At 38.4% G+C, this 27641-nt stretch overlaps 1 protein-coding gene across 10 annotated transcripts in view; it reads right to left on the reverse strand.

Moving 5' to 3' along the window:
- The window catches only part of RAPGEF6 (Rap guanine nucleotide exchange factor 6), a 191063-nt gene extending 163422 nt beyond the window's left edge, over window positions 1–27641 (reverse strand). Inside the window, exons 1-5 of one of the 10 annotated variants that reach the window (XM_045058671.1) lie at window positions 26230–26300; window positions 7648–7718; window positions 5610–5666; window positions 2775–2817; window positions 1222–1305 (exon numbers count right to left, since the gene is read on the reverse strand). In XM_045058671.1, coding sequence (XP_044914606.1) covers window positions 1222–1305; window positions 2775–2817; window positions 5610–5643 — 161 coding nt within the window. In that variant the 5' untranslated portion in view covers window positions 5644–5666; window positions 7648–7718; window positions 26230–26300. The other 9 variants (XM_011281969.4, XM_003980740.6, XM_011281964.4 and 6 more) reach the window with 9 other exon arrangements.

Below are 27641 nucleotides of genomic sequence, written 5' to 3' on the forward strand. Positions count from 1 at the left end.
TTCAGATTCTGTGTCTCCCTCCCAATCTCTGTGCCCCTCCCCCACTCATGCTCTGTCTCTGTCTCAAAAATAAATAAATGTTAAAAAAAAAAAAATCAAATGATCCATAGCATCTATCAAATAGACTATACCTTGATATTTAAATTTAACAGTTTTGTAACTAACAGCTACAATTAAAAGTCTTACCTCAAAAGTCTAAAAATCTCTTCTAAACATTATTGGAAAAAAGTCACTAAAAAATTACATTTTTATGCCACCAATTATTTTAAGAGAGAGCGCATGAGCAGGAGAGAGAGGTAGAGAATCTCAAGCAGGCTCCACACTCAGAGCACAGCCCGACCTGGTGCTCGACACAAGAGCCACCCAGGTGCCCTAATGTCACCAAATTTTAATATGAAGCCCCCAAATCTTACGAAGTAACAGAACAAATTCTAGAAGAACACCCCATGTGACCATTTTTCCAACCACCTTTCTCTTCTTTTACCTATTAATTATGATGATGATAATTAACAATGATTTATAAAAGCCAGGCACTAGCCTAAGAGCTTTATATATATTAAGTCATTTATTCCTCAAAAGTAACCTACGAAATAGGTTCTAGTATTGTCCCCATTTTACAAATGGGGAGTGATCACATAATTTGCCCAAGAAATAGTAGAACACAGACATGAACTCAAGCAGTCTGGCTCTGGAGGTCAATGTTCACAGACTTCTGTTCAGAACTTTGAGTAGCAGAGCTTGCTAAAAACCTCAAAGAGACACTTAAAGTAGGTGCTATTATTATACTCACTTTACAGACAAGGAAACTAAAATATGTACAAAATCATATAAATAGTAAATGATAAATCAGGACTTTAACCTAGTTTGCCTGACTCTAAAAACCATTTTCTTAGCTATTAACATGTATCACCCTCCCTGTAACCATTAATATTAGCAACAAATCCAAACCCATCAGATAAATCAAACAAATTCCATATAAAACTAAAGATCAAATCAAAGTGAAGATACGATGTCAAGACATAAAGAGTACACCCTCAGAAATAAGAAATACAGGTTGCTTGCTACTATTTTCTACAGAACCAGCAAGTAAACACATTTATAAGATACATCACCTACTTAGAAAAATTACACATCCTACATAAAACAGTTTAACATGACAGATAAAAAGTTGTAATGTTAACGTTGCCTGCCATATATTCTAAGCAGCAAATGTAAACATACCTGCAAGGAGGCAAGACCATGGAGTCTTTCATAAGCACAGATCCAGAAAGCAGGATATACCAACATCGGGCAACAGTTTCTGAACTGTTCAAGTAAGTAAGTTAATGAGTAAGTAAACATACACATTTCACCTGTTACATGGATTCAATACAAAATACCTAACATGAAATATATTCTAATATCACAAATCATTAAAAATTAATGGAATTTTGGGACATAGTGCCTGTTACTAAAAAATGTACCAACTTATAAGACTATGTTCACGTGGGAAAAAGTGTAATCACTATCTTAAGATACAGACTTCAGAAGAATATGTTTACTAGCTCAATCTTATAAATTTGATCATTAGCATCACATTTTCCAATTTGTGTAGTGGATAACATTTGATGAATAAGAAAACTTAAAATTCTGTACTACACATGCATATCATAAAATCCTATACTAATAACTTATGTATATTAAAGACAATATTTGGAATTGACCACTTCATCAATATTGTATCTTCACTCAACTAAAAAGTGAACCATAATCTATTTATTTCTTTTAAATTTTATTCTGACATACACAAACAAAATACCTTTTATATGTGTTTCAGGGATAAAAGAATACCAGATGACTCAAGTCTCTTAACATTTTAGTTAAATCTCTAATGGAAACCCAGCATCTTGTTAGATCTTAGTGTATAAACTTATCCTTCTGTCCTCTCAAATATCTTTATTTACCATACCTAAGGTTTTAATTAATTCCAATCTGGAGGAAATTTTAGTATCTGTAAAACAAATCATTCCTCTGACATGGAGAACTATTTATCTAGCTATCTACTTGACATGTAAACTTGAATGTCTAACAGAGAACTCCAACTCAACAAAATCTACCTATTATTTCCTTCAAGCTTCTATTTTTTGTAGTATTCTCTGTCCTCAGTGAACACTGCTCTTCTCCATCCAGAAACCTAGGCTTCCAAAACATTCCACACAGCACTCAGGGTAAGCTTTCTATGTCAATCCTAATGCTCACCATGAGAAGGGAAAACTCTCGTTAACTTTCCAGGAGACACTTCAAAATTCTTTTTAATTTCTTCAAATCTTCATTGAGGGAAAATGTAGATGGCTGCAAATTTCCTAGTTAAGGTTCCTTGCTTAAAATTCTACTTCCTTACTCTTGTGAAAGAGGACTTACAAAGTCAAGAAAGAATAAAACCAAAAAACAATCTGCCCAAAATTAAGACAGAACTAAGTTATAACTGGATGCCACCACAAGCCTCCAATTTTTATCTCACTTAGCTGAAGTGGTCACAAAGTTATCAATTAATTCTATTATAAATGCAGAAAACCCTGAATTTCACTCCTACCACAACGAGAACCATGCCAACCCATGAATAAGAAACTGTTTAGACCTTACAAAAAATTTCACACTCAGAGCATGGTGTGGTAATGCATTTGGACAAGTAAACCCAAGCAAAGTAAAATACTTTAGTGTCGGCCATTCTATCTCCTTCCTCTGGGCAAACAAAGGAATCAAAGAATGAACCAGTCCAAGGAAAGAAGGCATACTTAATGTTGTCAGATCTTCTATCTTCAAAGGCTTCAGATGCTCCTAAGATAAAGACCAAAATACGCTTCAGATGGCCTCCACCTGATTCTCCAGAATCTTCTCTTGCTGTTTCCTCTTCTTTCATCAAGGTGCTTGCACACACTGATTTACTTTCACTTTTTCTACCATGTTGCTTAAGATCAACTACACACTCTCTTCTCTGCCTTTACCAACCTCTGAATTTAAATTCTTCAGTTAACTTCCACATTCTTTGCAAGTTATCTTATTATTAACCAGATACAGAGTTGTATAACTCTTCATATTTTTTAAATAGTGCTGTGGTGCCTGGGTGGCATGTGACTTTTGATCTTGGCCTCAGGTCAAGACCTCACGGTTTGCCAGCTCAAGCCCAGAGTCGGCCTCTGGGCTGATAGCACAGAGGCTGCTTTGGATTCTACCTCTCCCTCTCTCTGCCCCTCCCCAACTCGGTCTCTGTCTCTCTCTCTCTCAAAATAAATAAACTTAAAAAATAAAAGTTCTACTAAGGCAAAATTTGAATACCATAAATTCGCCCATAAATTGAGTGCATGACTCAATTTGCAAGAAAACTAAAACAAATGTGCAAAGATCACCGCAATCCGGTTTTAGAACACTTCTGTTTCCTAACCAATAGTATGCTCTCTGCATAGATTTGCCTTTCCTGGACAGTTTATATAAATGGAATCATATAATATGTGGAGGTTCTGTCTTGCTTCTTCCACTTAGCATGTTTTTGAGGTTTATCCATGCTGCATTATAAATCCATGTTGCCTTTATTCCTTTTTTACTGCCAAATAGTATTCCATTATACAGATACATGACATTTTATTTATCCATTCATGATACATTTTGATTGTTTCCAGTTTTAAGCTGGAAATACAAATAGTACTACTAAGAACATCTGTGTACAGTCTTTGTATGCACGTGTTTTTATTTCTCTAGCATAAATAAGTAAAAGTAGAATTACTGGGACAAGTGGTAAAACTATATGACTTTCTGGGAAACTGTCAAACTATTTTCTGCAATGGCTATACCATTTAACATCCATACCACTAACATATGAGGATTCCAGGTGTTACTATATCAGTGCCAACACTTGGTACTGTCTACATTTTTTAATGTAGCTATTCAAATAGCTCTGTACGAGTGACATCTCATTAATTTTTTGTGTTAATTTTGTATAGTGTAAGGTAAGGGTCTAAATTTACTTTTTGCAAATAAATACTCAACACAGCATTATTTCCTGAAAAAACTATGCTGACCTCCTTGAAATGCTTTAACATCTTCATCATAAATTGTACATTGGTGGTTGGTTCCTTTTTAATCCTCATATTATAGCCACAATATGCAAAGATCTTACCTGGAGGCCATTAAAAACAAACTGTTCATAATTACAAGGCTTTACTTCTGGCCTCTCAATTCTCTTCCATTGATCTATTTATCTATACTTTTCTTTTTTTGATAGCACTTAAATATGTGTAACTTTTAATTAATTTTCTCTACTTGACTAAACAATAAGCTCAATAAAAACACTGTATCTTCGCACCATTCTACACCAAGGTAAGCATAAAGCGTAGCAGAAAAACATTTAATATTAAATGGATCAACAGATGTATGAAAATAGCTATTAAAATTCCTATGAATCCAGTTTAATGCTTTAAAAATGGTAAATGTAATGTGCTGGTAATGAAACATTAAAGTCAATACTGTCTCAAAATAGCTGGTGAATCTATATAATAAAAGAACTCACCACTGCCAAAATTTTTACAAGGAAAACAGATACAAATAGTTTCATCATCTTGAGAAGGGAAAGACTTTTTTAAATAGGACATGAAAAGCATTAATCACAAGAGAAAAACTAGCCAGAATTAGAAAAATTAGTCAGAAATTTCTACTCTTCAAAAGATGCCTTTAGCAAAGTGAAAAAGCAAGCCACAGAGTAGAAGATCCAAGAAATAGAAGTATCCCAACAAGGGACAAGGATATGGAATTTATAAACAATTTCTACTAATTGAAAGAAAAACTACAGAAAACCCAATTAAAAAATAGTTAAAAATTTAAATCAGGTTTCATAAAAGGGCTATCAAAATAGCCTACAAAAACATGAAAATCATTATTAATAAGCATGGAAATGTAAAATAAAATCATAATGAGATAATAAAATGAAGTATGTGAGTCAGATTCTAATGTCAGATTCTCCTAAATTTGGTCACACATTTCCTATAATTCTATTCCTAAGAATATGCCCTCAAATGTTCAGGAATGAGTATATAAAAGCACAAAAAGACATGAACAAAATGCTCATACAAACCTTACTATCTACAAAAGGAAAAAACTGGAAACAACCCTAATATCTATCAACAGTGGACAGGATAAAGGAATTGTGTTATTTTCACACAGGGTGCAAAGCAGTGCAAAAAGACTAAAGTAAAAACATGGAAAAATCTTAGACATGTGTCAAGTAAAAAAAGCCTGACCCAAATATTTTTATCTAAGTGGACTTCAAAAAGAGGTAAAACTAATTTATGCTGCTATAAGTCAGAAATGGATTACCTTTCTAAGAGAGCTGACTAGAGCCTCGAGAGAGCAGATATGTTCTCTATGTTCAGTTCCATATTAGTTATTAATACATAATATTATATGTATTTATTAAACTTCACTGCACTGTAAATATTTCATGCACCTTCTATTTCAGTGTATGAATATATTACAATCTGCTATAAATAAATTCCTTCCAAATCAAATGAATTTCAATGCTAAAAGTCAAAATTTAAACATTAAAGCTATTAGTTTAAGTTAGTTAATAAAATACTTACCAAAAAAGAATTTGATTGCCACTGTATCTCTCATAGCGTGCTCTTGCAGACATTAATCTAACATATTAAAAAAAAAGTCAAAAATTTAAAATTATTTTATCTTCAATTTTGTTTTAAAAATAGTGTTATAATTATATACTTCAGTAGACAATGATCGTATCTACCACTAACTTCTTCACTCAACTACAAGAATTTAGAAATAGGGACATCAAATGCAGTATTTTCGAAAACATCCATTGGATAATATTAAGTGGCAACAAATAAAATCTCTTATGTATATTCTATAACCTGCCAATTCACACTGCATAATTTTCCTTTTCTATTATGGAGAAATACACATTTGTCTGATTCACTACTGAATCATGTTAAGAAATTACTGGTAGAAGTGGGGCACCTGGGTGGCTCAGTCAGTTAAGCGTCCAACTACAGCTCGGGTCATGATCTCAGAGCTCGTGAGTTCGAGCCTCACGTTGGACTCTGTGCAGACAGTTCAGAGCCTGGAGCCACCTTCAGATTCTGCGTCTCACTCTCTCTCTGTTCCTCCCACGCTCACACTCTGCCTCTCCCTCTCTCTCTCAAAAATAAACATTAAAAAAAATTTAAAAAAAAAAAAAAAGGAAAGAAAGAAATTACTGGTAGAGGGGCGCCTGGGTGGGTCAGTCGGTTGAGTGTCTCACTCTTAATTTTGGCTCAGGTCAGGGTCATGGGATCAAACCCCCTGCACTGGGCTCCAAGCCTGAGATCCTCTCTTTCTATCTGCCCCCCTCTCACCCCTTCATGCTCTCTTTCTCTATCTTAAAAATAAAAATAAAAGAAATTACTGGCAGAAGCATACACACAAAGTCTGTTGAATACATAAACATTACAAAAATTCATTAAAAATGCTTTTAGTGTTACTAAATGCTCTAGTTTTCAGCACGTTTCTTCCATACATATGCTGACATCTGACTACATTATACATAAAATAGACAATAATAAACCCAGGGGCACCTGGGTGGCTCAGTTGGTTAAGCATCAGCTCAGGTCATGGTTGACTTCCACTCAGGTCATGATCTCACAGTCTGTGACATCTCAGGCTCTGCACTAACAGTGTAGAGGCTCCTTGGGATTCTCTCTCTGCTCCTTCCCCTCTCACACTCGGTCTCTCAATCTCTCTCAAAATAAACAAACAGTAAGGAGAAAGAAAGAGAAAGAAAGAGAAAGGAAGGAAGGAAGGAAGGAAGGAAGGAAGGAAGGAAGGAAGGAAGGAAGGAAGGAAGGAAGGGAGAGAGAGAGAGAGAGAGAGAGAGAGAGAGAGAGAGAGAAAGAAAGAAAGAAAGAAAGAAAGAAAGAAAGAAAGAAAGAAAGAAAGAAAGGAAATAAATTCTAACAATTATATTTTAGCAATCTAATCTGGCCCTTAAACAGAAACTTAAAGAATGATCAGAAAAAGTAATGGATAAGCTGGTCATGGAAGGAAAACACACTCTAAATTTTGATATGCGAAGTTAAGTGCTTTGCAAAACTCAAAAGTGTTTTTATAAATATAACGACAATGACATAAGGTAGCAGGACAGAAAATTTATTTTACAGAGTAGGAAAATAAGGTTCAGAACGTTTATGGGTCCTGTTCACAGGGGCTCATACCAAGTCGAGAGTCCTGATCCGTCCACTTTCATACACTACATCATACTTTGCCTATCCTAAACATATGACCTAATAAATATCAAAAAGAACTACAGAAAGTAAACAGCTTTGTTTTCACTGGCTAGCAAATACTGAACACTATGCTCTGCTTCAGGTAGTTATTCTCATGTTACCCTCAAAACACTGTAACAAAGATAATCTTATCGTCCCTATTTTACAGAAGACAAAACTATAGCTTACATGTTAAGATTTGCTCAAGGTTCCATAGTTAAGAAAAACTGTGATGAGAAAGCAGAAATTTCTATGCTTATCCTAAAAAAGCCCCCAAATCATGTGGCCCCTACAATGATCTATCCAAACTCATCTGAATAACTCCATAGCACAAGCTTTCAAAACACAGCATCGCACTTACCTAAGCTGATGTTCCCTGAGATTTGATAGTATTTCCATTCCATGAAGATAAGAATAAATAGTATTTAAATCCTGGTGAACAGAAAAAAAAAAAAAAATTAGATTATTTTTCAAATATATCTTTCAAGATATCTTAACACCCCACAATTGTGATTTTAAGCAACCATTTATGACAGAACCGTTAACTATAGGAAGACTAATAAAATCTGAATTAAAATAAATCTGAAAAGATAAGAGAAGAGTTACCTCTACTCATACAGGAGCCTCCCTCCCCCTTCAGTAGGACAGACAGCCTGTACTCACACAATGCCAGAAATCAAAAACTCATTATTTCATATGAAAGTCTATTTCATTTCTAAACAGATGTAACCCTTCTTGCTCAATGACATCCAACTATTCAAAAGGAACTATTGTATCATCTGAAGTATTATAATTATTATTTTCTCCAGATAATGCAGTTTCAGTATTGGCAGATTCCAGAATTTTTTTTTTTTTTTTTTAATTTTAGGCAGAGAGAGAGCAAGCAGGGGAGAGGGACAGAGGGAAAGAGAGAGAGAATCTCAAGCAGGCTCCATACTCAGTGCAGAGTCCGACACAGGGCCCGATTCCACAACCTTGGGATCAAGACCTGAGTCAAAATCAAGAGTCAAGCATTGGGGCGCCTGGGTGGCACAGTCGGTTAAGCGTCCGACTTCAGCCAGGTCACGATCTCGCGGTCCGTGAGTTCGAGCCCCGCGTCAGGCTCTGGGCTGATGGCTCGGAGCCTGGAGCCTGTTTCCGATTCTGTGTCTCCCTCTCTGTCTGCCCCTCCCCCATTCATGCTCTGTCTCTCTCTGTCCCAAAAAAAAAAAAAAAAAAAAAAAAAGAGTCAAGCACTCAACTCACTGAGCCACCCAGGCGCCCCTGCAGGTTCCAAATCTTTAAAAGTACCCTGGCTGACCTCCTGTAGACATGACCCAGTTTGTCAACATTCTTACTAAATATGACTTTCTAAAAAAATCTCTTTCTAAAGAGGCTCAAAGTGATTATTAATCAACAAATAAACAAACAATAAATAGTCCAGTGGGACAACCCTACTGCTCACTCTGTGAACAAGGAAGGGCACCTCTCTCTAGCCCTCAGATAACTAGCTATTGAAAGTCTGAGGATAATATAGTATAACCTCAGCTAAGAAGAGAGACAGATTAAAGGGAGAATGTGGGAGCAGTCTAAAGTCCTGACAGAATGGTGTGCTTTACCACTTATGCAGAATTTTGGTGCACAGTGATTATAAACAACCTTAAATTTTCTTATATAAAACGTACCTCCTTATTTTCTCCTAAGAACAATGACTTTACACCAGGACAGATTGCTCCCAAACACAGACCTCAGACAACTTCTATTTTAATGGATTACTAAGAAAACATGGAGCCACTAAGTAAAACAGCAATAATCTTTGATTCCAAAAATTACAAGCAGCAATTAACCATGATGGAGTCAATGACCACACGTCTGTAAATCCTTGAGAAAATGGGAGTGAACTAGATTTTTATGTATATATAAAGGATAAGTTCAAAGGAAAAACCCTAACAAATGAGGAAGGTCTATAAAATTCATGAAGACAGCAGACAGAGTAGTGATATGGTAAACTGTATTTCCAAAGATGGCTACAATGGTATTTCTTATCCTATAGGCTGTTTTGCAATAGGACCTTATCACTCCTTGCCCCCACCCCCCATCAAAAATTGTAATCTTACATGCCTTCCCCGTGGACCTGGTTGGTCCTGTGATTTGTTCTCATCAAAAGAAGTAAGGATGTGTAACTTCTAAGATTCAAGTGTCCTAAGACCACCAGTGTTGTGAGGAAGCCCGCTAACCTCATGGATAAACAAAGGCCACATGGAAGAGCACCAAGGCATCAGATATGTAAGCAAGGTCTTGAAACAGTGTAGCTACTAAATGAATGCAACTAAGAGAAAGATCCCAGTTGGCAGTTCTGTGAAGCAAAAGAACCAACCTCCCAGCCAGAACCTTCTGAACTGAGGTAATAAATAGCATTCCGGCAAAAGTCTGGCCCACAGTGAACTCACTGAGCCTACAGACCCATCTAATAGTCTCTCTTCACTATGTGTGTTTATGATTAAAATGCATGTACTTGTTAGTTAGAATAATCCCCACAATGGGTCCAGGACCTATGTGGTATAAGCAGTCACAGTGCAAAAAGCCAACAGGAAACCTCTGAAATTGCCCATTCTCCAGAACAAGATAGTAAATAAATGACAATATTGCTTCCAGAGAGGCAAAGGACAGCAAAGACTAGTGCCATCAGTAAAGACTTAAAGTATTTGGGGTGGGGGTCTATCTCATATTATCATCTTCACAAAAAAGATGTATATTTAAAAAATGACTGGATACTGCCAGAGACTTAACCAAATGCCAACCAATATTCTCAACATAACATAGCTGTTAGAACTTATTAAGCCTCGGGTATTGATTTGGTGACTATATTCTTTTCCATTTAAATTACAAAAACTTGGGGTGCCTGGGTGGTTCAGTCGGTTAAGTGTCTGACTTCAGCTCAGGTCATGATCTCATGGTTCGTGGGTTTGAGCCCCGCGTCGGGCTCTGTGCTGACAGCTCAGAGCCTGGAGCCTGCTTCAGATTCTGTGTCTCCCTCTCTCTCTGCCCCTCCCTGGCTCACACTCTCTTTCTCTCCCAAAAATAAATAAACATTAAAAAATAATAAATAAATAAATAAATAATCATCAGAAACACTTTGCATTCATGTGGGACAACATTAACTTACGGTTTTTCCTTAGGACTATTTTAACTCTCTAATTCTCTACCATAATACAGTCTGAAAACATCTAGACCTTCTGACCCATTACAGAGATGATATCTTGCTGAATGGACAGAATGAACAAGAGAATAACCATGAGGAGGCTGCTACCCTGGAGTCCTTATAACATGTTAATACTCCAGAAAGTGGGCAATAAATTCTATGAGGAGGCAAAGGCCTACCACTTTTAGGTGTGCAGCGATCAGGGGCATTTCAGGACATCTCCTACTGACCAACTGTTGGGACTTCAACTTTAGGTCAACATAGACTAAGGGGGAATTGGACTTATCTTCCACTGTAAAGAACTAAAGATCAAAATGAATATATGATATACATTTTTCATGAGGTAAGACATCAGGAAACAAAAGACTTTAACATCTGACAGAGGACAAACGAAATGATTCATATAATGATGATACCTTACCGTCTGCTGGTATCTTTAGTTGTGGAGAAGGAGCTGGCAGTCTAGGGACAACAAAGTGGCTAGAGTTTGCAGAACACAAGACTGTTACACAGAAATAAATTATGTTCTGGAAACCTATAGAAGGTGTCCTTTGCGTCTTAAGTTGAGTACTGATCATCCTGTCATGCTCTTAACGACTGAACCAGCCACAGGCTCTGGTTTCTTGCATAGTTTTTGTACCAATTACCTCTGAGACAGGTTTGAGGTATTATTACTAGGCGTGGTGTGCTGAAGATCAATAAAAGCTGACAGAGAAAGTAGAAACAAACAAACTTGACAGAGACAGGCTAAAAGTCTCACAGATATTTCTTGGTAGTAAAAAATTTAAATGCTAGATTCAAGGAGGAATTAATCTACCGTACTTGAAAGCTGCTCTACTGAGTCTGAAAGAGGGAAGTCATGACATTCCAGATCAGCAACACCAGAATGTGCCACCTGTTCTGTAACTAAAATAACATACTGCAGAAATTAACCAAGGCTATGAGAAGAACAAATATCAGCTCTGGATTAGGTAATAAAATAATGGGTTCTACTTGGGCAAAAAATGATGAGGCAGTAGTGACGACTCAGTATTTCGGAAAACAGATCAACCATACTCTCCAAGCCAGTTATGTGAATGAACATGAGCAAACTGAGGTGGGTGGTAACACTGCCATCATACAAGAAGGCAGCAATCTTTTTACACTCTTCAAACAATCCATACCTAATGCATTCATTGTAGGTACATTCTACTGGTTTTCAATATCATTTTTAAATGATATATTAATTCCTATTTGCAGCTCTGTATGAGGAATTAATGACCCTTTTATATATACACTTAAAATTAAGAGGTCGCGTCTTCCTCAATTTTGTGCCAACCAGTGGGCTGCTCCTAGAATAATCCCACCTTTCAATTCCGCCGACAGCCATTCTACACATGCTTAGAAACCCAAACAAAACTTAGAAAACTCAAACTGGAAGGCTTTTTGTTTCTTCAACTTTACAAGTAACAAATTTCTTACCTATGATATGCTTAATTCGTCACACACTACTTTCAATACAACATCAATTATCTAAAACACTCATTAACCAAGATATTTTACTCATTATCTTTGTTACTTGGAAAGCAAGTCCATCCCTGGAATTTTAACAATGAAAAATCTCTCAGGGTGGATCCTAAGGACAGTACAGATTCAATTTCAAGATACATATGTTCTGCAGCTACAGGTCTATATAATAAAAACTTATGGTGAAGAATCCTCTATAAATCAATGTTAGGCTGAAGACAGTGTGGTTAAAAACCTGGGAACCTGGAGACGGCCTTGGATTCAAATTACGCCTCTTATCAGTAATCACATAACCTTTATTATCTGTACAATAGGAATGATTAACTCTCTCTGAATATAAAATGTTACATGTGTAGCACAGAGATGATGACATGGTAAACAGTTAACAAATGTTAGTACTATGCATTTATATAAAGGTTTGGATCATAAATTTATAAAACAAACACTAAATTACAGTCAGCAGACTATTAAAGCTATTTTGAATGTTTCTGACAATAGTGTCAAGTTAACAAGACCATGCATTAAACACAGAACTCTATCTCACTGGTTTTCTCACCCACAAAGGTATAAATATATTCTACAAAACGGCAATAAAGAGCTACACACACTTACCACACCTTGAGCCCAGTCCCTGCTATCTAAACACCATTTTCTAACATAACTTTCTTGGGTAAGTGACTGATTTCTAACATAACTTTCTTGGGTAAGTGACTGATTTCAGTACTGGAGCAAGGAAAGTACAAGCCTCGAACATCTTTTTGTGCCAGAGTTAAGAAATTACTTACAGACCAATGGGGTCACGTCAAAAGGACATAGTAGCAGACTTTGAAAGGGCTCCCACTGGCTAAATGTGGGGTAATCTAATAATCAAAGGGAATAATGACAATATTAAAAACACAAAAATAATCCCTGAAATCAGAGTGATTGTTTTTTAAAGGGGGAGGCCAGGGGAAGGTGGGGAAAGTTCTATACAGAATGCCAGCTAATAACTGTGGGAGAAATATACAATTAGAAAATTATCACTTTGTAACAGCAAAGTAGTAGTTATTTAGGCAAAGATCATCAATGAATGCTAAAGTATTTGTCAAATACTGGCAAAAAACAATATATCCATACACTCTCAAAATATCACCTCAAAGATCACTTGTAACTTGCAGTACTGTACCTTTACAACAAAGAAATACAGGTAATCCAAATTAGCATCTGCCATAATAGAAAGAACTGATAATGTGTCTTCTGATGTGACAGTATCTGAAGAACATCATGGGGCACCTGGCTGGCTCAGTCAGAAGAGCATATGACTTAGTCTCAGGGTTGTGAGTTCAAGCCCCAGTTTACTTTCAAATGGCTTAGCAAAATAAAATTTATGCTAGAGAGATGGAGGTAAGATAAATATGGCAAAATATCACTCTGAATGAAGAGTATGTAATAAAGGATACTAAAAATAGGGAAGATACTACTCTTCCCATGTTTCTATAGTTTTGAAATTCTCAAAAAACAAAGATGGGGGTGGGCAACATACAACTATGTCCTGCTTATTCACAGGGTGACAGACATTTCTAGCTTTCCTTAAATGTCAAGTCTTATTTAATTATCTACATTCTTTTTTTTTTCATTATCTTTTCCTGTGCATCCCCAATCATCACCATATTTTAACCAGTGTCCATGACACACTGCTCCCAAGAATGTTCTCTGGAAAAGCTTATCTCATTCCACCAGTTTATTAGAATTTAGTCTTACTATATATTTGGGTATACATTTGGTATAGCAGACTGGTAATTTTATTTTTAGATTAAAATACATTATATAGCTAATTACTTGAACATTAAGTTTTATTAATAAAAACTTTAACATTAAAAAATTATAGCTGAAATTTTAATTTTTAGACCTGAAAATCCCAAATGATATGCTTAAACATTAGAACTCCAATAATTAATCTCTGAAATGATAATGCATCAAAAGATCAAGTATCTAATTACTTCTAAATTCAAACTTTAGGCTAAAGTTCACTGTTTTGATCCCACTATATATTACACAATTATCCAAGATATGCTAATTCCAAGTTTCACAAGCACTTTTCAATCCTTATCTCTACACACATTTGTTTTACAGAATTTGCTGACATCATTCATTCACTCCTCCCTCCTAAACTCTTTTCCTCCCATCCCTTCTATCATATGGTCTTCTGTGGGTTCTTGTCCTAATGGAAAACATTTAGTAACAATTACAAACACAGAATGTGAAATTAGAAATCCCAGATTTGAATCCTGACTCTGTAGTCTCCTAGCTGTGTGCCTTTAGACAAATTTTTCTGTGATTCCATCTTCCCATATGTAAAATGTGGACAGCAAGCACGTTGTTTCAGCGTGGTTTTGGAAGGATTAAAGGTGTATAAAGGTGTCTGTTTTTTTTTTTTTTTTTAACAGTAACAGGCATCCAATAAGTACCCCAGCATATAAATCTTAGCCATTCTTGTTGCTATTATTGCCTTTCTGCTCCAGAGGCTCCTGAGTCTCCATCACAGGCTTTGCCTTCTTTTCCTATTCCGTTAAATGTTTATAAATGTTTCCATCACTGTGACATCCACCCTTTTTCACTAGAGACTCTCTACCCTCCACATCCATAGTTGTAACTACCATATATATATACCAATGACGCCAATATTTGTATTTCTAGCCCAGAGCTCTCTAGTAAAACTCAGAAACTACACATTCTAGAACATAATGAACCCTTTCACCTGGGAGATCCATCAGCATCTCAAGTGTAATAAATGCAAAGCTAAACTCATTGTTTATATTCCTGGCTGGGTCTTCTTCCTAGGTTCCCTGATTTACATGATGCTTTCTTCTTTAGTCGCTCTGGCCAGAAATCTATCAATTCTATTTCATAAGTATCTCTGTTCACGATCCCACCTGGAGCAATTTTGAAATTTATTATTTCTCACTGGGTAACAGAAAACAGCCTTCTTGCATCTAAGTCTGACTGCCTGTAATCCATTCTTCATGGTCCTGCCAGAGTTAACTTTCTAAAAAGCATATAGAAACTCCTTAACAAAGAGAAAGCAGTTCTTCACCAGATCTGGACCCTGGCCATGCCTCCAGGCTCATCTCTGTTACTACTTGTGTGCCCAGGCAACTTGCACCTTTGTGTTAAGATCATCTTGTGGCCTTGACAAATGCAGTTCTCTGTTCAGGAAACACAAACTGTCCCTTCTTCATCTAACATTTACATATTCTCATCTATGCTCAAGGCAGCATTCCCTTTTCTAAGACAACAAGAATGACACCTGCCAACCCTTTACTTCTCCCTCCCAGAGTCCTCCTGTAAACTCCTGAGTGCCTCCTTTTACAGCTATACAGTAGTTAACAGGGTATTTTAATTGTTTGTGTATTTGCCTATCTCCTCCCCTAATGAAAGAACTTTAATCTTTGACCCCTGGCATTTAAAAATAGTACTTAAAAAATATTTACCACACAAATATCCACTAGGCACTCCTCCTTAAAAATTATGTATTCAACTCTGCCTCAGTCATTTAAGGCAGGTATTAAGGCATAAATACTTCAAACTCCAGATGGTACCTGTTACACAACTCTTTTGTGTAAAAGAAAAAAAAAAAATCTGTGATAAAGCCTTTTATTATTAGTTGAATGCCCTTAAAAAGCCAAAATTGGGGGCACCCGGGTGGTTGAGTCAGTTAACCATCCATCTTCAGCTCAGGCAATGATCTCATAGTTTGTGAGTTCGAGCCCTGCATTGGGCTCTGTGCTGACAGCTCAGAGCCTGGAGCCTGCTTTGGATTGTGTCTCCCTCTCTCTCTGCCCCTCCCCCGCTCACACTTTTTGTCTTTCTCTCTCTCAAAAAAACAAACTTTTAAAAAAAGCCAAAACTGAATACATAGTACCTTTTGAAAACAAAAATATAAGTTATCAAACAGAATGGTGTAAAAAATCACCAATACAGACATCAAACACACCTGTTTTCATTCTACATAAAACTTGAGAATTCTGAACTTCCATTACATTGATATCCTCCACTGAACTGACACAGCACCTTAAAATACTGCATACATCACAGGCAAGATAAAACAGTAACAATTCAGGAAAATATTAGACATCTATGCAGATGATAAACAAAAGTTCAAAGCTTAAAATATGTCCTAAACTTCACTGTTCTGAGAAGTGGGGTGCTACTGAACTGAGGAAGTCACCAATGAATCATGTGACCTTGAGCAAGACATTTTACCTCTCAGAAGCTTAGTTCCTGGATCAGTATGCAACTCATTTCACTAGCTCTTGACCTCACCGGCTAAAGTATTTCTAAGAGTGCTATATATACATTCACAAATACTTGCTGGCAGTGATACTACTTTAGTTTTGTACTAAGTGTCCTGTCCAGTGAACCCCACTATCTCTGCCACATAACAAAGCCTAAAGCCCTCCAGCTGCCAAAGCTTTAGTTTATGGCAAAGTAGTGGAGAGTGGAAAAACATCAAATAGGGGCTGCTCAGGCGTCCAGAATCTCATGTTCTTAATAAAGTGGCTCGTTCACTTCTTATTTACAGCAATATCTCAGTTTAAATAGGTTGGTCCAAGGTTAAATCAAATAATGACTACAATGTTACAGAGCTCAGTCACTCCATCCCTTCCAAAGAACAGGACTTTGTCACACAGTCAAGCTCATCATGCCTGGATGCTCCTCCTTTCTGCAGAATTCTCTTGGGGAAGCTCCTCAGTCTCTCCGAAACAAAATCTTAGGGTGTCTCCACTCCTCATTGGCTACAGTTTTTTCTCTAGGTGGGAATCTCCAATACATGTAAAATGAGGTGCCCAGAAGAGATGTTGTCTAATAAAGGCCCCATCCAGACTTCTATTCCTTTTCTATCCAGTTGAATTTACAAATGAAGGCCAAAGGGCCCCACAAGCATAAATAAATTCTTTTACTTCCAAAAAACCCTCTGAATGTGCATCTGCTGTAGAAAAGCACAAAAGAATCTTTGTTCTGCCACCCTCAGGGATGTGCACAGTGACTCACTCAAAAATGACTCCAAGTACAATGGCGCACTTTTGCCAATTCAGGAAAAACCTCTACAAGTCTACATTTAAAGACCACTATTCTAAATTCTGAAATGGATAAATAACTACAAGAATACTAAATTTTATCTTCTTACATTCCTAGCTCCCTCTTTGGCTTTTCTAATAAAAAATTGTGTTTTGTTTGTTTTTTTAAGCCTTTTTCTGATTGTAAAAAGGCAATTATATCAGCATCTAGCTAAGCATGAAATTTTTGCCCAGGAAAGTTTTAAAGTCATCCGGTTGAAACTCTATGAGAAATTAAAACTGGTGTTTATCTATATTTCTCCGAAATTTCCTGCACATGTGTTTTTTGTTCGTGTGTGTGTGTGTGTGTTTTAAAACTAAACAAAAAAGGAGTTTCTATCTGTACTACTTATGATGAATTCCAAGGTAAAACAGTCTCTTCATGGCAACTGTACTTTACTCATGTTTTAATTAGAGGATATTAATAGCAAATGTTTGCCATTTTGGCCAAACTTCATCAGTCTTTTAATCCCAGCACTTCAAATATTAGACCAAAAGAAACCACCACTAGAAGAATAGGGGAACAGTAAGTATTTTTCACATTCCTTTTTTTGTAAGTTTATTTACTTTGAGATAGAGCACACACAGGAACAGGGGAGGGGAAGAGAGAGAGGAAGAAAGAATCCCAAGCAGGTTCTGTGCTATTAGCACAAAGCCCAATGCCAGCTCCATCTCACAAACTGTGAGATCATGACCTGGGCCGAAAGCAAGAGTCAAATGCTTAACCAACTGAGCCACCCAGGTGCCTCACATTGCTTTTCTTTTTAAAGTCATTTAAAAAATATCTGGAAACCTACTATGTACCAAGTATTGCATACTAGGCACTGGAACATAAAGATATCTTATTTTCAAGGAGCTTACAGACCAGCCAGAGAGACAAACATGCAAGTAATCATAACAAAGTAATTACTGTGGTGGAGGAAGGTGTCAAATATCCTGGGAACACTGAGGAGTGGAAAAGTGAGCAAACTGAATTTGCCAAGCCATCGGATGGCTTTCCACTAAGGAAATGGCAAGCTAGTACGTATGGCTACCATTTATTGAATGTTGATCACAGGCACGTTGCTAAATACTTTACACATATTATCTCATTTAGTCCACACAAAAACCCCAAAATGATATTCAGTCTTAAAAAAGTTAGGTAACTTGACCAGGGTCACTCAAAGTCTCAGTGCTGGAACCCACACTTGACATAAGGCTTGTCCAAATCCAAAATTCCAGGGCTATAAATACTGCACCATACTTTCCCCTCTTGTGTAAAGCAAAGAGACAGGAGAATGTGACACAATGAACAATGCTTCTCACTGCTATCTATATATCACAACTACTTAAGAAGCTCTCTGTAAGTACTAATGCTTAACACTCCATTCCACAAGGTTCTAATTCAAGAAAAAAAGGGTGGGCATACGCATTCAAAAAAAATTACCTAAATTGAGAAATATACATAGCCTAAGTTGAGAAGTACAGTGTTAAGATATTTGTAAGTAGTTAAAAGGCCTATGTTTGGGGTGGGGGATGATAAGGCTAGAGTGCCAGGTAAAAGATCATGGAGGACTTTATCTGTTTATACATATCACAAATGGTACTTGCTGCCTTCACTTTCTTGGGACTTATTTCCAGGATCCTTATTCATCAATCCAGTGAAATCAGTGATAGACAAAATCCAAAGAATTTATCAGTCCTCACTTTTCTTGAACTCTCTACAGTATCTGACATTACTGATAAGGCTTTGATTTCTGTCTGTTTAACGCCCTCCTGTAGCAGCACTCTTCTGTTCTCCTCCTACCTCTTTAACAACTTCTTTTCACTCTTACGCAGTTTTCTTTTCCTTGTCCCATCCCTTTAACAGGAGAGCACCCAAAGGGGCTGTCCTACTCTCATTCTGCTTTTCATCCTGGTCATTCCTACCAATCTTATGACTTCACCTATAATCAACATGCTGTAGACTCTCATATCAACTCAGATCCACAGCCTGGTTTGATCTTAAGCTCAAAATTCTTAATGAGCATCCCTATTCTGCATCCCTTGCACAGAGTCTCAAACCCCTTCCAAAATTGAATCTCCTCCTACCCTAATTCTTCCCCTTAATGATGCACTCTTTTTTAAAACTTTTTTAAAATGTTTACTTATTTTTGAGACAGAAAGAGCGTGAGCAGGGGAGGGGCAGAGAGAGAGGGAGACACAGAATCCGAAGCAGGCTCCAGGCTGTGAGCTGTGACCACAGAGCTCAACGTGGGACTTGAATTCACAAGTGTGAGATCATGACCTGAGCCAAAGTCGGACACACACCTGACTGAGCCACCCAAGTGCCCCAATAATGCACTCTTAAACATGCAGTTACCCAAATCAAGAATCTAGAAATGATCTAAACTTCTGCTTTGCTCTTGCACCCAGCCAAAACCTGTTCCCAACAAGAAGACAGGAAGGTTTTGCCAGACTTAACCTGGTTCTATTAGAAAGGCTTGAGAGGAACCTAAGGGCAGGGTGTATTTTGGCCTTCAAATGCAACTTCTGGGGCTGAGAAACACCTGTCTCAAAAGTAGGTCTGAACAGTGTGAGGCAGACAATTCAAAAGGGTAGCCAAAAGATGAGTTAAGATACAAAGGAGAGACAGGTGTAGATCAAAGAAATCACCAAGAGAGGAGGTACAAAGTTCAGTCCAGAGATAAAACACAAAAATACAAGGTAGCTTCATAGTCCTCTTGGTTGCTGGAAAACAGGCAGAACAAATTTATGGTAAAAGATGTGACAACAGTGCTTTCCTCTTGGAAAGGGCATTGATTGGAAGGGGCAAAGGGGCAGTTTCTGAAGTGGTGGTAATATTCTATACTTTGATTTCAGTGATACCTAAATATATATGTAAAAATTAAGCTGGCAATATACTTACAGTATATGGACTTTACTGTACATGTATTATAGTCAATTTCAAACTTAAAAAAAAAAAAAGCCAGTTAACGCTTTGGGCCAATTCTACCTCCTCACTATCTCATTATCCCATATGCTACTACCTTATCTCACACTTGAATTACTTCATTTGTTTCCTATAACCAGGACCCGAGCTCCTGGTTTCCCTGTTATCCTGGTAAAATCACTGAAGGTCTCATCTTTCATTCAGAAAAGTAGGCTGTTTTGGACAAAATGTTGCATGTTCACCCTACCTATAACCCTTCCTGCCTTTGTTATAGCACCGTACTTCCTCCCCAATACATCTTCTACAATGCCCAGAGTAATCTTTGTAAAGCTTATCTTCAGGCTCTAAACCCTCCAATGTTTCTCCTTTATTCATAAAATCAAGTTCAAATCCCTAAAATGATCCAACCCAGCCAGTATATCCAGCTTCAACATTTAACATCCAGCACCATGTACCACACCCCACAACCAATATGTGATGTTTTGCAACCTTTATTCATTATCATATCCTTTCCAAAGCACATTTTTAGGCATTTTTCCTAAACGCTGCCCCCACTCCAAATCAAATATTAAGGAATGAAATTCTGTCAGGGAGAACTTAGTTTTAGAAGGCTACAAGCCACAGTAAGATTTTTTTCACTACGCCCCTAAGAAATAATTTTCGTCCCTTTGGGGATGATATCACCCCAATGAGGAATGCATGCTAACAGAGAGGGTTCTTATTCTACCCATATACTTTGCCTTTGCTGTTGTTCCTCTCTGCCTGATAAGACCTCCCTTCTGGATATCATACAGACAGCTATTCACAGTGTTTAAGATTCAATTAACTGCTCCTCAAAGCTTTTCCTCTCCCACTTGCAATCCAAAGTATCCTATCCATACCTTTGTCACTAATAACCTTAACATTTTACTGATGTTTTCATGACTGTCTCTTAAGTCATTGAAAAACAGGGACTATATCCAATTTCTTTCTACAACCTTGGCTTTTAGTATTGTGTCTGACATATTTATTAAAGGAAAGGATAAATTAGTTATTACCTAGTTGATATAACCACACAACTCAGCTTATCTCAGACAGTCCCTCTTTAACCTGTTATTGACATAAACATTAATAATGCCTCAAAATAATGTGGATAACTTATATTGCTAATTTACCTAAGCATGGTAATTCTAAGCAAGACTGAAACATGATTAGATGTAAGTATTAAAAAGAATATCGTACAGTCACCTGGGTGGCTCAGTCAGTTGAGCATCCTACTATTGATTTCAACCTAGGTCATGGTCTCGTGGGTCGTGGGATCGAGCTTCAATGGTGACAGAGCAGACAGAGCCTGCTTGGGATTCTCTTTCCCTCTCCCTCTGCCCCTCCCCTGCTCATGGATATGCTCTCTCTAAAAATAAACACTTAAAAAAAAAAAAAAAGAACACTATAGCAGTGATATAATAAAAAAAATGACTCAAAATACTCAGAGGTAAAATTAAATGAGGGCCTGAACTAGGGTAACAGAGCAGGGGAAAAGAAGGTAGATATTCAGGACATAAGATTAACAAGGTTTAAAGGCCAGTTGGATACAGAGAAGATTAGCAGGGGGAATCAAGAGTGAAAATATGAATTTCTAGACTGAGCAAATGGAGCAGTCACCAACAGAATATTAAAAAGGAATGATGAGTTTTCAATTTAGGACTAGTGACTGAAGAACCTGGAGGACAATTTAGTAGTTAGATATATGGATCCAAAGCACATAAAAGGTGGTTAAGATGGACCAGGTATCAGCACATAAATATTAACTAAAGCCAAGCTGCTGAATGGCTTCCCAGGAGGTACAAAATCAGCAGTTCTAATTGACAGAAACTATTATCTATTTAACATGAAGACCACACAAAATTCTAAATTTTGTTTTAACACATTTATCCATTATTTAGTACATGCAAAGCATGATATTAAACACTAACAAAAAGAAACCCTAAGAGAGTTAAGGAACTACCTCTGAGGTAAAATGAAAGGTTACAGACAAAGAATGATGCTGGATACAGACTGAGCTGAGGAAAAGCCAAATTCAAGGCTTTAATTTTGACTGTAGTATCTTTAACTTTGGTGTAAAGACTCAAAATGAGTACCTTAACAGCTTTCATTGATTTAGAGCACTAAGCTTTGCAGAGTACTTAAGTCTAAAATTTACCATTAAAAAAAAAAAAAATCTCTGTGATGTGGAAATCAGAGAACTAGCTAAGGAAAGACAATGTGCTGTGAAACTGGAACTACAAAGTAGGAGAAATAGCCAGAAAAGTAAAAACTGTTAGAACGCATTCTAAGTGGTATACTTTTAAAACACATTTCCACATTCAATGTCTGGGTCACTAAGATTAAGATGATAGTTTCATGTAAGGACAACAGATGATGGTTCAAAATAAAGGGAATACTAGTTCTGTCCCAGAAACACACAGTAGACTTCTTTACTCATTAACTACACAATGCAAACAACTGACTACAAGATTATAAGGCAGTCATTCTTATCTATTTGTGTATTTTTTCATAACGCTTTGCACCCACTAGGGATTCACAAAAATAACTTGTATGAATTTTATACCCTTCTATTATACACTTCATTGGTTTGGCTTTTCTTTTCCTGCACTGTTTGCTGCCACTCATCCTCTTTTGCTGGTTTCTGCTCTTCTCCCCTGATCTCGTAGTACTCAAGTGTGCCACGGGACTGTCTTCGGTCCTCTTTTATTCTCTGTGTACACTCACAGCCTTGGTAATTTCATCTAGTCTCATGACTTTAATTAATATCTGAAGCTAATGACTATAAAATTTCTATCTGCAGCCCAGCCCTCTCTAGAGAAAAACAAATTTGTATATGCAACTCCTTACTCAACATTTCTAATAGACATTTCAAACTTGAAATGTTCAAAACTAAATTCCTGATCTTCCCTCCCTAAACCTACTCCTGCAGCTTCTCCCCACCCCACCTTGATGGTAACTCCAACACTCCACTTTTCAGGCTGAAGACCTTGAAATCTTGTTCGATTCTACTTTTCCTCAAAGCACAAAGCTAATTCATTAGCAAATCCTACTGGCTAAACCTTCAGAGTTATTTCCATAATTGATTACTTCTTATCACCTGTATTACTATCACTTAGTCTGAGTTACAATCAGCTCTTCCTGACTTTAACATGATAGTTTCTCATTGATGTGCCTGCTTCTTTGTACCCTTGCTCTCATATAGTCTATTCTCAACACAGCAAGCAACCCGCGGACGGGTGCTCTTTAAAAAATTAGGTAGGATAATATCACTGCTTTGGAATCCTCCGGAAGCCCCCTCTATCACACAAAATAGAAGTTAAGATATTTCCAATGATTTACAAAGTCCTTAATGATATACTCCCTCCTACACCACAATTTTTTTTCATGTTTATTTATTATTGAGAGACAGAGAGAGACAGAGCGTGAGCAGCATAGGGACAGATAGAGAGGAAGACACAGAATCTGAAGCAGGCTCCAGGCTCTGAGCTGTCAGCACAGAGCCCAACGCAGGACTTGAACTCACAAGGTGTGAAATCATGATGTGAGCCAAAGTTGGATGCCCAACCGACTGAGCCACCCAGGTGCCCCTACACCAACTGCCTCCATGACTTCATCTCTTAGAATTCTCACCCTTGTTAACTCTCCTCCAGTTACTAAGAGCTCCTTGCTGTTCCCTGAATGCACCAGACATACTCTCCTCTTGGGAGCGCAATCAGTATCCCTTCTACTTAGAAAGCTCTTTCCTCATGTATCTCCAGAGCTAATTCCATCACATGTATGGAGCCTTAAATGAAAATTCGTCTTCTCAAAAATTGTAACACTGACATCTTATTTAAACTGCAACTCAGCCCTTGCCCCTTGCTTCCAACCCCTTCAATCTTTTTTAAATTAGCAATTACCACAGAATAAAATTTTAAGAATCCATTAAAAGAATAAAGATTTCCTGAGAAGAGAAACGAATCTGTGAGAATTTCAAGTTACCACAAATAAATCTCACTTGGATTCAGGTTTACCACTTCTGTACTCAATTTTGTACTGCAAACAAATTCTATACTCACTCAAAAGCAATGCCAATGAATCAAGCAAGTTTTGCTGCTAGATATCTGGACTCTAGACTGTATTGCCAGCAGTTGGTCAGCATTCCCTTAAAGCAATGCTGCTGCTGTTCCAGTAAAACAAGATAAAGTACTTAATGGGGCACACATTGCTCAACAAAATTTTGTGAATAGTTCAGAAAATTTCCTAAGACTCAAAAATGGGCCATTTCAAACTAGTAAATTCTGCTATTAAAGAGAAGTAGAGACACCTGGGTGGCTCAGTTGGTTCAGCGTCTGACTTCGGCTCAGGTCATGATCTCATGGTTCGTGAGTCTGAACCTTGCATAGGGCTCTCTGCTGTCAGTACATTGCCTGCTTAGGATCCTCTGTCCTCCCCCCGCCCCTCCCCCACTTTCTCTCTCTCTCTCAAAATAAATAAAAACTTAAGAAAAAAAGGGAAGTGTGATATTCCCAGTAAGTGTGAATTTATCATAAATTGTATTTAGAAGCAGAGCAGGGGAGGGTGGGGAGGCCTGGGTGGCTCAGTAGGTTGGGTGTCCGACTTCGGCTCAGATCATGATCTTACGGTTGGTGGGTTCGAGCCCTGCATTGGGCTCTGTGCTGACAGCTCAGAGCCTGGAGCCTGCTTGGGATTCTGTGTCTCTCTCTCTCTGCCCCTCCCCCACTCACGCTCTGTCTCCGTCTCTCAAAAATACATAAATGTGAAAACATTAAAAAAAAAAAAAAGCAGAGGGGTGCAGAGGGATGCCTAGGTGGTTCAGTCAGTTAAGTGTCAGACTCCTGATTTCAGCTCAGGTCATGATCTTGTAGTGAGTTGGAGCCTCATGCTGTCAGCACAGAGACTGCTTGGAATTTTCTCTCTCCCTCTTTCCCTCCGCCCCTTCCCCACTTGTGCTTTCCTGCTCTCAAAATAAATTAATTAAATTAAAAAATAAATAAATACAAATAGCAAAAATAAAGGAAGAAAGAATTTTTAAAAAATTTTAAAAGAAAAAAAGTAAAACCTACATTATGCATTGGAAGCCTTATGTAATAGTTTCTAATTATATAAAAACTATAGCAAATTCACCTGTGAAGGTGAACACTTTCAATTAGCTCACAACGACTTCAAGAATCATCACAGGGAAACTAAAACACATGGGATTACAAATGTAGGTCTCAAAACGAGAACTCTGGAAAGTGGCAGAATATGCCTTGTTTCCATTCAAAGATCAGGACCCTCCCCCAAAACAAAGTTTGACTTACCACAACTACAGTTACGGCTTGATTAATGCCATGTCCCAAAAGGTCAGCCCAAAGTTACTGAAACCCACTATGCAAAGCACTATAAATCTGATAAAACCTACAAAGTGACTTAGTAAGAATCAAAGCAATTAATTTCATTTATTGCAACTATATACAAGACAATCCACCGATCTGGTCACGCTGTTGCCAGTTTTTGCTTTTTGCTTTAGGAAACATACCATTTATTACAGAAACTTCTCCAAAGCAAGGAAAACCTCCCCCCCCCCCAAAATTTAAGCACTCTATAAGGCTGTGCAAAATTAAAAGGTTTCAGATACCAGTCTGAAAATCAGCCTTCAGGTCTGATGATGAAAATCATTTAAGCGTATGCCACTGATGCTAAACCAATATACCAAATTCTGGATCCAAGCACAAAATACTGTAAAATTTCCCGCTGACAGTTTGAGAAAGTACCACAAGAAGAGATCTTTAAATATGCATCATCCACTCCCAGAATTCATCATCTGACTGGATGCAGTTTTAAAGTGCTTTTGAAAACTTTCTTTTCTAGGCAATAAGTTACTTCTTAGCAACATGACTATTCACTTATAATGTCTACTTCGTTTTTCAAAGTCTATCTACCTAAGGGTACTCTCCCTCCAAGACGCACATTTTGCCCTGACAAAATACAACTTTGTAATGGTGTCTTCTTATCGAAAACACCAGGAAGTCACCGGCAAAGACGGGTGTACGAGGAACGCGGCATCGCGAGCAAGAAAGGCGGTCATCACCTCGGCGAGAAGGGCCTGGGTGAGGGCGGGGGGACGCAGAGAACAGATACACTGGCAGCAGGTGCGAGGATCTGGCAAGGGGACAGTCGCCGCAGGTTTCGGACCGACAAGGGGATGTTGTCCATTGGACAACTAGAGTCCGCCAACCTTACCTCGGGGGTCCGCTCGGGAGGCTTCTTCTTCAGCGCCTGCCTAGCGCCGGGGTCCACGGGCGAGTTCATGGCCGCTGCCCCGGCCCCCGTGCTCCCCGCCTGGCCTTAGCAGCCCACGAGACAGCACATTCACCTTAGGTAGGGGGTCTACACCTTCCAACCCCGAGGTAGAGAACTCCGGACGGCCCCGGGGTCAGCGCTCAAGCAAACAAGCCTTCGCAACGCCCGCCCAGGGCCTCAGCCCACGCGCGACTGGCCAGAGGGAAGCCCACACGGGGGCGGAAGGGGGGATATTGAGCATGCGCAAGACGGGCGAGCACGCAAACGGGCGCCCAAGGGCGTGTCTCCGGGGTGACGTAAAAACTGGGGTGGTGCATTAGGACTCTTCCGGCTCTTCGTGAGATTTGAAGAAGCGTCGCGAGATCTCACCTAAACCGGCCACAGGATCCGCCTCGGATTTGCGGTTTCGGCCGTTTCAACTTCCGGCTCAGGGGCCGGAAATGCGTTATGACGGACTAAAGAGAAGTTTCCTGTTGGGGCAGAACGGTGGGGTAAGCGTTCTAGGTAGGGGGTTCAGGTTGTGCCCAAATCCGGAAGCTCAGGGCGTGGCCAGGCCCAGGCCAAACTTCAGTTCTGCAACTCCGACGCCCCTCCCTCGGACAAAGTGCAGACTTCGCTGCTACCGTTCAGCGAGCAAGGAAGTTCATTCCCTCTCTTCTTTACATTTGTTGAAATAAAACGAATCTCCTGTGGAAGGAACCCTCCAGGAAGTACTTGCTTGCCCTGTCTTTTACGGACGTACTGAGATCGGGACAGAGAAATCAAAAGCCTCGCGGCCTTGAGCCTCAGAGATTGGCAGGCGCTGATGGCGCGGCCCGCTCAAAGTTAATGTAGGTTCGAGAAGTCGAGTCTGTACTGTATTCACATAACGAGTGCCCAGGGCAGCCCTCCCTCAACTCAGCTTTTTCCTTAGGCGGGTAGGGTTTAGGGTCGTCAGGACTTGAAGTCCCCAATTTCGCACTACATTTTACATGCTAGCCTGTTCCCCAACAGTGCGAATACAACCCATTTCCATTTACAAACTACTGGTCTCTTGGTAAGAAAAACAGACCAAACTTCATAATAGCCAGGCACCCGCAGGTGATGTTTTCACTGTGAGACGACTGATACAATTCCAGAATCCATCGTTCCAGGACAGTATTTTTCATGGCTGTCTTTAGCGCACAGATGGGCCGCACTGGTCTCAAAATGCGTCACTTTGTAGCCATCATAGGCATAATCCTTTTTACTGAATTTGAAGCCTTTTGAGGTCTATACCACATCTACGTACATCGTATTTCTCACAGCAATTAGCACAGTTCATTAAGTAACTCGAAGTGATTTAGGATTATGTTATTCACTCTTTTAATGAC

Source organism: Felis catus, chromosome A1, assembly GCF_018350175.1.
Source record: "Felis catus isolate Fca126 chromosome A1, F.catus_Fca126_mat1.0, whole genome shotgun sequence".
In the NCBI taxonomy this organism is placed as follows: Eukaryota; Metazoa; Chordata; class Mammalia; order Carnivora; family Felidae; genus Felis; species Felis catus.